The sequence below is a fragment of the Schistocerca americana genome, chromosome 4 (genome assembly GCF_021461395.2).
Source record: "Schistocerca americana isolate TAMUIC-IGC-003095 chromosome 4, iqSchAmer2.1, whole genome shotgun sequence".
Taxonomy (NCBI): Eukaryota; Metazoa; Arthropoda; class Insecta; order Orthoptera; family Acrididae; genus Schistocerca; species Schistocerca americana.
Window position 1 is genome coordinate 484,887,331 of NC_060122.1, and position 12,369 is coordinate 484,899,699.

At 41.6% G+C, this 12,369-nt stretch overlaps 2 protein-coding genes across 6 annotated transcripts in view; one reads left to right on the forward strand and one right to left on the reverse strand.

Moving 5' to 3' along the window:
• The window catches only part of LOC124613942, a 58,739-nt gene extending 50,023 nt beyond the window's left edge, over nucleotides 1-8,716 (reverse strand). For 2 of the 3 annotated variants that reach the window (XM_047142697.1, XM_047142695.1), the window contains exon 1: nucleotides 8,513-8,716. In XM_047142697.1, coding sequence (XP_046998653.1) covers nucleotides 8,513-8,541 — 29 coding nt within the window. In that variant the 5' untranslated portion in view covers nucleotides 8,542-8,716. Of the gene's footprint in view, nucleotides 1-8,118; nucleotides 8,180-8,210; nucleotides 8,330-8,512 lie in introns of all 3 variants that reach the window. The other variant, XM_047142696.1, reaches the window with a different exon arrangement.
• Nucleotides 8,717-9,154: 438 nt separating this feature from the next.
• Nucleotides 9,155-11,705, forward strand: LOC124612897. 3 transcript variants are annotated; one of them, XM_047141360.1, is made up of 3 exons: nucleotides 9,155-9,722; nucleotides 9,807-9,996; nucleotides 10,171-11,705. In XM_047141360.1, the coding sequence occupies exon 3, from the start codon at nucleotides 10,178-10,180 to the stop codon at nucleotides 11,699-11,701; it is 1,524 nt and encodes a 507-aa protein (XP_046997316.1). In that variant the 5' UTR covers nucleotides 9,155-9,722; nucleotides 9,807-9,996; nucleotides 10,171-10,177; the 3' UTR covers nucleotides 11,702-11,705. The 3 variants fall into 3 exon arrangements, with proteins under 3 accessions (XP_046997316.1, XP_046997317.1, XP_046997315.1); XM_047141361.1 differs by having other exon boundaries at nucleotides 9,155-9,546; XM_047141359.1 differs by having other exon boundaries at nucleotides 9,155-9,996.
• Nucleotides 11,706-12,369: the final 664 nt, after the last annotated feature.

Sequence of the window (12,369 nt, forward strand, 5' to 3'; positions counted from 1 at the left end):
TTTCTGTCAAGGATTTGAAAAGGAAAGTACTGCTTCTCAATCATGTTCCGACTTTATAAGCAATACAAAACACTGACATATAGTTGGTGAAACAATAAGGCTATGCATTGTCAGAAAATTTTCTTCCCGTGTTAACAGTTTTCAGGTTGCTATACTTCCATGGTGGCATGTATCTTTAAAGCAGAAGTCACTAATTTAAAACTATTCAACCACACAATTTTTACTAGCAAGACTGAAACATATGCAAGGAAGTCAAGTCATACAAATACTGTTGAGTAAGCAATTATGGGAAATATCCACATTTGGGTAGCTGCCTAAACGTGTAATGTCCCTTTGTATATTATATTTCCTTATATCAAATACACTGGGTCTTCTGAATGGAGCAGATGGGAATTCTCCCTGCAACACAGACTTCATTCCCATAATCACACACCTTATATCCCGCAAGTGCACTTGCATAGTCTCTGTGCATGTGTGCATGCTCCCACAGGCAGCACTAACATCTCCCCCACCCCCGGCCCCCTCCTCTGCCTGCTGTTACTCCCCTCCCCACACCATGCCTCTTCTTCACCCACCCTAACAAAGATCACTCCACACTGCACATGTAGTTGCAATCAAGTCTTAGCACATGGAGATGACAGTGGCCTTGTATGTGTGTGTGTGTGTGTGTGTGTGTGTGTGTGTGTGTGTGTGTGTTGCGTGAGAGAGAGAGAGAGAGAGAGAGAGAGAGAGAGAGAGAGAGCTAGCTGTGCTTGAGTAAACATGTGACAGTTTTGTTGCATATGTCTGATGTATGATAGAAGAATAATATCTAATTGTAATTTTCATTGTGTCTTGTCTGCCACACTATGTAGCGAGCAGCAATCTATTCTTTCCATATCACTGTTATTACATTCTACGTCTTCCACTGACAGAAGCGATAGATAAAGGAACAACTAATGAGTTGTTCCAGTCGTATCTGGAAAATATGATGAAAACAATATAATGGAAGGAAACATTCCACGTGGGAAAAATTATATATAAAAACAAAGATGAGGTGACTTACCGAACAAAAGCGCTGGCAGGTCGATAGACACACAAACAAACACAAACATACACACAAAATTCAAGCTTTCGCAACAAACTGTTGCCTCATCAGGAAAGAGGGAAGGAGAGGGGAAGACGAAAGGAAGTGGGTTTTAAGGGAGAGGGTAAGGAGTCATTCCAATCCCGGGAGCGGAAAGACTTACCTTATGGGGAAAAAAGGACAGGTATACACTCGCACACACGCACATATCCATCCACACATACAGACACAAGCAGACATATTTAAAGACAAAGAGTTTGGGCAGAGATGTCAGTCGAGGCAGAAGTGTAGAGGCAAAGAAGTTGTTGAAAGACAGGTGAGGTATGAGTGGCGGCAACTTGAAATTAGCGGAGATTGAGGCCTGGCGGATGACGAGAAGAGAGGATATACTGAAGGGCAAGTTCCCATCTCCGGAGTTCGGATAGGTTGGTGTTGGTGGGAAGTATCCAGATAACCCGGACGGTGTAACACTGTGCCAAGATGTGCTGGCTGTGCACCAAGGCATGTTTAGCCACAGGGTGATCCTCATTACCAACAAACACTGTCTGCCTGTGTCCATTCATGCGAATGGACAGTTTGTTGCTGGTCATTCCCACATAGAAGGCATCACAGTGTAGGCAGGTCAGTTGGTAAATCACGTGGGTGCTTTCACACGTGGCTCTGCCTCTGATCGTGTACACCTTCCGGGTTACAGGACTGGAGTAGGTGGTGGTGGGAGGGTGCATGGGACAGGTTTTGCATCGGGTGCGGTTACAAGGATAGGAGCCAGAGGGTAGGGAAGGTGGTTTGGGGATTTCATAGGGATGAACTAACAGGTTACGAAGGTTAGGTGGACGGCGGAAAGACACTCTTGGCGGAGTGGGGAGGATTTCATGAAGGATGGATCTCATTTCAGGGCAGGATTTGAGGAAGTCGTATCCCTGCTGGAGATACTTCCTCGTCAAAGATTTACTGTCCTACACTCGTACTCTCTGCTGGAAGTATCACTTTGCCACGAAGAAAAATGATCCTAATCCTACTCCTAATGATCCGACTCCTCAAGACACCATCCAAATTGAACCCTGCCTGGAACAGTTCCATCCTCCGTCACAGCGGGATCCACTTCCTCTTCCTCAAAATCACCCTCTCCAAACCTTCCAGGAATTTCTGACTTCCAGCCTTGCATCTCAATCCTTCTTAAAAAACCTTAATCCTACACCCAACATCACCACTGCTGAAGCCCAGGCTATCCGTGATCTGAAGGCTGACCGATCCATCGTCATTCTTCCGGCGGACAAGGGTTCCACGACCGTGGTACTTGATCGTCGGGAGTATGTGGCTGAGGGACTGCGTCAGCTTTCAGACAACACCACATACAAAGTTTGCCAAGGTAACCCCATTCCCGATGTCCAGGCGGAGCTTCAAGGAATCCTCAGAACCTTAGGCCCCCTGCAAAACCTTTCACCTGACTCCATCAACCTCCTGACCCCACCGACACCCCGCACCCCTACCTTCTTCTTAAAATCCACAAACCCAATCATCCCGGCCGCCCCATTGTAGCGGGTTACCAAGCCCCCACAGAACGTATCTCTGCCTACGTAGATCAACACCTTCAACCCATTACATGCAGTCTCCCATCCTTCATCAAGGACACCAACCACTTCCTTGAACGCCTGGAATCCTTACCCAATCTGTTACCCCCGGAAACCATCCTTGTAACCATTGATGCCACGTCCTTATACACAAATATTCCGCACGTCCAGGGCCTCGCTGCGATGGAGCATTTCCTTTCACGCCGATCACCTGCCACCCTACCTAAAACCTCTTTCCTCATCACCTTAGCCAGCTTCATCCTGACCCACAACTTCTTCACTTTTGAGGGCCAGACATACCAACAATTAAAGGGAACAGCCATGGGCACCAGGATGGCCCCCTCGTACGCCAACCTATTCATGGGTCGCTTAGAGGAAGCCTTCTTGGTTACCCAAGTCTGCCAACCCAAAGTTTGGTACAGATTTATTGATGACATCTTCATGATCTGGACTCACAGTGAAGAAGAACTCCAGAATTTCCTCTCCAACCTCAACTCCTTTGGTTCCATCAGTTTCACCTGGTCCTACTCCAAATCCCATGCCACTTTCCTTGACGTTGACCTCCACCTGTCCAATGGCCAACTTCACACGTCCGTCCACATCAAACCCACCAACAAGCAACAGTACCTCCATTATGACAGCTGCCACCCATTCCACATCAAACTGTCTCTTCCCTACAGCCTAGGTCTTCGTGGCAAACGAATCTGCTCCAGTCCGGAATCCCTGAATCATTACACCAACAACCTGAAAACAGCTTTCGCATCCCGCAACTACCCTCCCGACCTGGTACAGAAGCAAATAACCAGAGCCACTTCCTCGTCCCCTCAAACCCAGAATCCCACACAGAAGAACCACAAAAGTGCCCCACTTGTGACAGGATACTTTCCGGGACTGAACCAGACTCCGAATGTGGCTCTCCAGCAGGGATACGACTTCCTCAAATCCTGCCCTGAAATGAGATCCATCCTTCATGAAATCCTCCCCACTCCGCCAAGAGTGTCTTTCCGCCGTCCACCTAACCTTCGTAACCTGTTAGTTCATCCTTACGAAATCCCCAAACCACCTTCCCTACCCTCTGGCTCCTATCCTTGTAACCGCACCCGATGCAAAACCTGTCCCATGCACCCTCCCACCACCACCTACTCCAGTCCTGTAACCCGGAAGGTGTACACGATCAGAGGCAGAGCCACGTGTGAAAGCACCCACGTGATTTACCAACTGACCTGCCTACACTGTGATGCCTTCTATGTGGGAATGACCAGCAACAAACTGTCCATTCGCATGAATGGACACAGGCAGACAGTGTTTGTTGGTAATGAGGATCACCCTGTGGCTAAACATGCCTTGGTGCACAGCCAGCACATCTTGGCACAGTGTTACACCGTCCGGGTTATCTGGATACTTCCCACCAACACCAACCTATCCGAACTCCGGAGATGGGAACTTGCCCTTCAGTATATCCTCTCTTCTCGTCATCCGCCAGGCCTCAATCTCCGCTAATTTCAAGTTGCCGCCACTCATACCTCACCTGTCTTTCAACAACTTCTTTGCATCTACACTTCTGCCTCGACTGACATCTCTGCCCAAACTCTTTGTCTTTAAATATGTCTGCTTGTGTCTGTATGTGTGGATGGATATGTGCGTGTGTGCGAGTGTATACCTGTCCTTTTTTCCCCCTAAGGTAAGTCTTTCCGCTCCCGGGATTGGAATGACTCCTTACCCTCTCCCTTAAAACCCACTTCCTTTCGTCTTCCCCTCTCCTTCCCTCTTTCCTGATGAGGCAACAGTTTGTTGCGAAAGCTTGAATTTTGTGTGTATGTTTGTGTTTGTTTGTGTGTCTATCGACCTGCCAGCGCTTTTGTTCGGTAAGTCACCTCATCTTTGTTTTTATATATAAATATGATGAAAAGATAGATACAGATCAAATTTCAGATAGTACTGAAATTTTTGTGAAACAATGGAAACTCCAGGTAGGAACATCAACAATGTAGGAAAAGATAGATAGCTACTTACTATAAAGAAGACACATTAAGTTGTAGACAAGCGCTGTTGTTATGAATCACAGTGGCTACCTGGCAGAAGGCCTCCCCCAAATATCTGACTCCTCCATCTACAAGCTCTACCAGAGTGATCTCATCCCAGAAATCCACTAACCTTCAATCCCTGCTTAAGGCCTTTTGCCCTTCCCAGAACCTCTCCCCTGAATCCTTCTCACTCCTCAGCCCTATGACACCCTGCACACCCACATTCTCCAAGCTCTCCAAAATCCACAAACACAACAACCGCGGATGCCCCGCTGCGGCTGATTATTGTAACTCCACTGAAAGAATTTCGGCTCTCACTGAACACCACCTCCAATCAATCGCCCGTCACCCAGAATCTCATGTCAAAAATAGCGATCACTTCCCTCACCAACACTGCACCATCCCCTCCCCTTTACCTCGTGGATACCTACTTGTCACTGTTGACGCCACCTCCCTATACACCAACATCCCACCTTCCTAGATGTTGACCTCCTCCTCTCTGATGGCTTCATCCACAACTCTGTTCACACTAAACCCTCCAACCACCAATAGTACATACACTTCGACAGTTGTCATCCCTTTCACACCAAAAAACCCTCTCTTATAGCCTGGCCACCTGGGGATGGCCATCTGCATTGACAAGAACTCTGTTGCTTAGTACACTAAAGGTCTCACCATGGCCTTCACAGACAGGCACTATCCCCAGACCTAGTTCGCGAACAGATCTCCTGTGCCATTTCCCTTCACACTTCCAACTCTTTTCACCCAGTACCACCCCAGAATGGAACAACTGAATCACATCCTTTGACAATGCTCTGATTGCCTATCACCATGCCCTGAAATGAGGGGCATCCTACCCATGATACTTCCCACCCCTCCTAAAGTAGTGTTCTGTCGACCAACAGCATAGTCTATCCCCATGCCACTCCCAATCTCAACCCCATCAGGGGGTGAGCCACCTGTGAAAGCAGCCACGTCATTTGCCAGCTCTGCTGCAATCATTGCACAGCCTTTTATGTTAGTATGACTACCAACCAGCTGTCCAGCAGGATGTGGCCACGAGCAAAGTAGACCACCCTGTGGCACAACATCCAGCTCAACATAACATACTTGATTTCAATGGCTGCTTCACTACCTGAGACAGATGGAACCTTCCCTCCACCACCAGCTTTTCTGAACTGCACACTCTCCGCTCCTGTAATTATACTGGCCTCAACCTCTGGAAACACACTGTACCTACATCCTCCACCCAACAGATTCAACCCCCTCTGTCCTATCATCTCCTCCCCTTTTTTGTCTCCCACCTCTGCCCCCCCCCCCCCCCACACACACACACACACACACACACACACACACACACACACACACACACACACACACACACACACACACACACCTTTCTTTCCCTGCTCCTCTCCTTTCTCCCCCCCCCCCCCCCCCACCACCACCACCCTGCCCCACACTCTCCTGATACTGCACCTATTTGCATTCTAGTCTCTGCACATTCCACCAGAGGGTGTTTGTCTCTCCCCCACCCACACACTATTATCCCTTTTTTTTATGCAAGAGTCTTAACTGTGCCTGTCGGCAACCTGATGTGTCCTTTACAGTAACTAGCATATCAATCTATCTCTTCCTACATTGTTGAACTTATAGTGAATCAATTATCAGACCTTGTAGTGAATCAATTAATGCAGTTCGTAGTATATATAAGTAATTTCCTAGGTAACATATGTCAAGGAAGAAAAATTCTCTTTGCTGTTAACAGCAACATTACACCCACTGATGAAAAACCAGAACTTTCATTTGAAAAGACAAATGGAACACTGGTTCGTGTTTACTACAGGTCAGCATGTAATAAATTAACATTGCACATGAAGAAAAAATAACACAAACTTCAGCTTAATTAGGGGAAACAGTTCTGTCACATTCATTCATTCATTCATTTAATGATTCTTTTTTTTATTTATATTTATTCCACATTGAGCCAACATGTGTAAATAATATGCTAAACAAACTTGGTCATTTTTATACACCAATATACATATGTCCAGTGTACGCTATACTAACAAATATGTTGAGTCAATATATCTTTGAAGTGGTAAGATGCTGTTAAGTGTCAACTTGTCTGTTAGAGTGCCCTATCTGTTACCTACTTCTCTACATATACAAATGGCAAAGGTTGTTAGGTTAATAACATTGACTTTACCATATTTACATATGCTGACTCCTCGTGATCAGAAAATTGATTTTATTTAATCTGAAGGTAGTCTCACAGAATGAAATTAGCCCTAACTCTGGTGTAAAATATTATCATCTGTAATTGGAATAAATACATTTTCTGGATAATGGTGGATTTTCGTTGTGACCATGTCACAACTCATCAACCATTCGTCATGTTCTGTAGACCTCATCAAAGAGCAGAACCTACAGGGATGTGCAACAAGTCAAGGCATACATTTAAAAAGGGCAAGGAAATTGCAGAAACTTAACTGGATTATTTCATCAAAAATAAAATGTAAGTATACTGTCTAGTGATATTCGTATATTTGCAGGATAAATTTCATCATGTAAATTTGAATGAAAGCTGCTACTTTGAAAAAATGCTGCTGCTTCCCCAGTTACATCAGGTAACTGCTGTTTATCTGCTGCTAGCAGGTTAATATTTCCTTGATGTTTGAAAACAAAACTAGAAGACTATTTACAAAATAAAAGTTTTTATACAGTAATTAAAACAGGTTACTTAATTTTAGGAAGTTCTGTACTATACAAGCCACATATACAGAAATAATAATTAGCTAAGGCTAAAAAACAAATATAATTCAGGTAAAAGGAAATTCATTATCAATTACTGTGTAAGAAATTAATTTCAAGCTGTTAAATTTTCAATATTTTGGATGACAAAATCCACACAATGTAAATTATTTCATGGATTAATTTTCTTCAAAGAAAAGTTCTGCCTATACCTGTATACACTGAGTCTCAATTACAGTACATTACTACATGTTAAACAAATGAAAAAATTATAAACTGTGTCGCAAATAAAAACTTTTCAGGTTGAGTATTGATTCGCAACTGATATGGAATAAACACAAAGATGCTTGCAACGAAAAATTCATCAGCACGTTCTCCTTTAGGGTCCAATAGTGAGGCAGTGCCTTGTCGTGACATACCATTCCTGCATACATTCTACTACTCTTAGATATGACAATGCTTTATGGCGACCAACTGCACAACACAAAATAATTTTCATATTCCAGGAAAGGCCATAAGAAAAGTAATTCAAAACTAGTGGTGAAGTTCAGGAAATCTTTAAAACACAACTGGGTATCCTTGCTGTGTCATGTGTATTCATCTAGCAGTCAGTTACACGCTCTATGGTGAATACCAATGAATAAGCCACAAATAGTTACGACAGATGATCAGAGAACAAGAGCTCATTTGGATCTACATTTACCAAGGTCATTTGGTAAGGCACTGGCCTCCGATACTGTAAGATCATACTCGTGTCCAGTCGTCCTAATTTTGGTTTTCCAATGTCGCGATCGTTCCTTCACCACGGGCACGACCAAGTACCTATGCTCTCTTCGTTAATAGCCTGCGTATTTATTTATGTCAATATACATGGTGGGAATTTTTCTTGCAGTAAGCCGAAAAACAGTGTAGCACTGAAAAGTAAATAAATTACTACATTGCACTACAAAATTAACGCTGTCCGTCTTCGCACACAAACAGGTCAACTCACACACAGCATCTTATTTTACGTGAAAAGAGAAGAGCATGTAGTGGAAATTTCCTTCTATATGTAATTTGAGACTTAAATGACTCAATATAAAATTTGTAAACCGAACCTGATAAAGAAAAATGGAATGATTGACATCAAGTGACCCAAGCAACAGTAATGTATCAATGTCTTTGGGCTTCATTGGCTTTTCCACAACATTCTTCCTTCCAACTATATTTTTTAAGCTTCTTCAATCCCTCATATTACCATTTGTCCATTTCAACCTCACAATCTCCCGCCATAATCACAGATTACATATATATTGCGAGTATCTTCGACCTTCTATGGTCGAAATTCAATACCCCATTTTCAGTGCGTCACGGGAAAACAGTTGAAAATTTATTCCCTTGTTCTATTATTTCCAACAAGTCATTTTGCAGTATAATCAGTAATTAAAAATAGTATCACTCGTCCATTACACTACTGATGGCTCACCGAAGAAAAACAAGCTGCGAGCAACAGCACTTTCTGAATAAGTGATTTATTTCACTCTGAAATCAGTCTGTGATATTTAGGGAAACAGCCGCAGTATTCTCATACTGTTATGGATAAAACAGTACTATTTAACGGTTTATAAACAAAGAGATGTAGTCTCGGTGTTTTGTTTAAGTATGAGGATAGTGTTGGTAGTACTACATGTGGATGAGTGTGTGGTTCACAGATGTTATGCATATACAGGTAATTTACAGTATCTTTGTTCAGATATATTTATGTCTCACATCAAAACAAAAACAAATTGTGTATCGTGATTCTGCTGAAAGTTGTTGGAGGGGGGATGTTGATATGTGTGGCTTTATTCTAAGCCGCTTTGAATTACTGTTCGCGGACTGGCAAAATATTACATGAAAAGTCCGAATTGTGTCTGCAGTGTTCGGATACGCCCAAATAAAACATATTACTGAAGATGTGCCCCTCCTTTAGAGACCCCTAATAAATCAATTTCCCATATTGCAGATGACTGTTTTGATTTGTGACTAAAAATAAATAGAGCGTTGAAATGATGGATGAAATATGGCTTTCCTTTATTCTTCAATATTGTGAAGTAATGTGGTATCTTCCGTCACGAAATACTGGCTTCAGTATTCTAGTGAATGCGAGCAAGTATGTGGCAACAACTCTGTGGCTTCCATATTATGAAATTATCTAGTGTTAAGCGTACATTCTATCAAACAACTCAATGACTGTAATGCGACAGTCTTCAAAGGAATAAAAGTTAACGTTGCAGTTGAGCGGCAAACGCTGCAACCTTCGTAGCTATATAACAAAGCCATGTAACAGTAAATATGCTTAACTAATCATCATCGGATTCTCATGCCTACCCGTTTTGCTGTGTTTTGCTCCAGTGTACTATTTTGTTGCAGGAACCTGGCTTCGTGCAACTATGAAGGGTGTAGAGATACGTAAGTTGTCTCCTGGAAAGGCAGATAACACATTAAAATCTATGTAAATGGTTTAAAATGTTCAAGATGTGATGTGCTAAATAGTTATACACACATTCCTCATTTGTTGTTTTTTTATTGAGTACCAGCCATTAGATTGACGATTAGTCAGGTGAGACATTTTTTCCAGTGTTCAAAAGCTCATAAATCATTTGTCGTAACAACGTAATTATTATGTGCTGTTGTTTACAAAATTAGAATATGCAGTTATAATTATTATTCATAGAACTAGATAAATTTGTATTTTGTACACAGGAAGCTTTGACTCAAAATCATTTTTTTGCAGGAGTTGTATGTCAACAATGCCACGTCGTAAACTACCTCAAACGTTGTATAAACTGTGCTTGGAGGAAGCAGAATTGTTAATAGCAAATTCTTGTCAGAATATTCATGACAGATATGGAAATTATGATGACGAATTTTGCAGAATTGCTGCCCAGGAGCTGCAGAGTTACTTACTGCTAAACATTCCAGGCATTTTACTGGATGACATATGCGACCGCAGAAGGTTTTCAGCACACAGCACACAGAATTATGATCCACGAATAAGTCTCTCCATATACATACACAAAAATATGAGGAAATTCTTCATAAGTGAGACGTCTGATGAGAAAAAAATTGGATCGGGTGACTCATTCTGGGTAACACAGTTAAGCAAATTACAAAACATTGTGGTCCTGGACATGCATTTAGCTTGTACAGATGAGATATTAGAAGTTGTGGGCAGAACTTGCTTGAAATTGGAACAAATCAATATTGTGTCAAGGTTGGAACCAGACAAAGGAAAAATAAATTCTTATCCATTTAATGCATTGAAACTAAAATTCTTTGTGTCAGATGATGGTTTACATCATTTGAAAAACTGTAAACTTCTGAAATACATCACTATGAACAAGATAATTCGTAGTCATGTTGGTGGCAAAATGATGACACCTGCTGGTATAAGAGGCCTCGTGAAGTCTCTTCCTCAGTTGCAATCCATTTCCTACAATTACATGGGTATTGTTCTTGGTGAAGAAATGGATGACATTGACTATCTACCTCTTACCTGTATCAGTGACTACATTGCTGATGTTAAACACACTCAAGCTATTGCAAGGTTGTGTCTTAACTTGCATCATTTGTGCTTGGGGGTGCAAAGTGACATTATTGCTCCTGAGATTCTAAATACTTTAACAAACAGTAGTCTTCAATTAGTTGTGCTTGAATTAGACCAGTTCCCATTTTGTGATGAGATGGTTCAATTCTTGATAGAAAAAGGAAAAGCTCTACATAGCCTAAGGTTGCGATCAGGAAATATTTTACACCCTAAGCATGTACGCATAATTGGAGAGACTTGCCCAAATTTAAAAAGCCTTTCACTCAGAGAGAGAGATACATGGAAATATTTAGGCAGAGTGTGTGAGATGCCAAGCAGTTTTACAACATGCAGTCAAGTGCTTTTCAGTAATTTAGAATGTCTTAAAATTGAAGGTACTGACTGGATACCTAAAGACATCATTCCTCTACTTCTGATTAATGCCAAACACATAGAAAAACTGTCCATCTTTAAGAGAAACCATTTTGATCCAATAGAGCCTATTCTTTTCCATGTCCTAAAATATAATCCTCTTCATCACCTGAAAAAATTTTATTTACTGTTAGGCTGTGATATAAAAATGTGTACAGTTGTGTATCTTGCTAAGAACTGCTTAAGCATAAGAGAATTAGCGTTTTCAAAATATGGCACTGATGGATCTGCAGAACTGAAAGAACTGAATGAAGACATCAAAAGATTAAATTTAGATCTAAAAGTTTGTCCATTTAAACTAGAGTGATTTGTACAGGTGTAGTGTTAACTTTCATGCTGTTTTTAACATTGTTATTGAAAAAAAAACATTGTTTTTTCAACAAAAAAATCTCTACATTACACCTACATGATACATAAAAGTTCTACTACTGTTGATACAAAGAAGTTTCTTATTGCTACCTCACACACACTCATATGATTTTGTTTTGAGAAAATGTCATTGTAATGTCAAAACTAAACCATTTGCTCAACACATTTTTGTTGGAAATTTAGAACAGTTCATGGTTTAGACAATTTAAAGCACCGTTCTTATTACAATGGCTTCGATGGTTTACCATGTGTTGATCATCTACGGTATGTCTGGATATTTCGTCTGAGTGCATATTCAACTCAGACATGCAATTAAAGGAGAAGCACATTCCCCCCAGCCGGGAGACTGGAGTTATGTTTCTGGGAGAAATTAATCATGTATAGTACCTAAAAACCCTGAGCTACAGTTACTGTGACAGAACCGTATTAAATCTCTACATTGAAGATGTATTAAATCACGTTTCTACTGTAATTACGTATACAACTGTCAGATGAAATAATAGTTTGATGTTACAGCCATTTTTGATGTAATTGTATCTTTGTTCAATTTTTTGCCGGTGTTCATATATTGTGAATCAGTCATATTGTAAAATTATAAAAAAACTG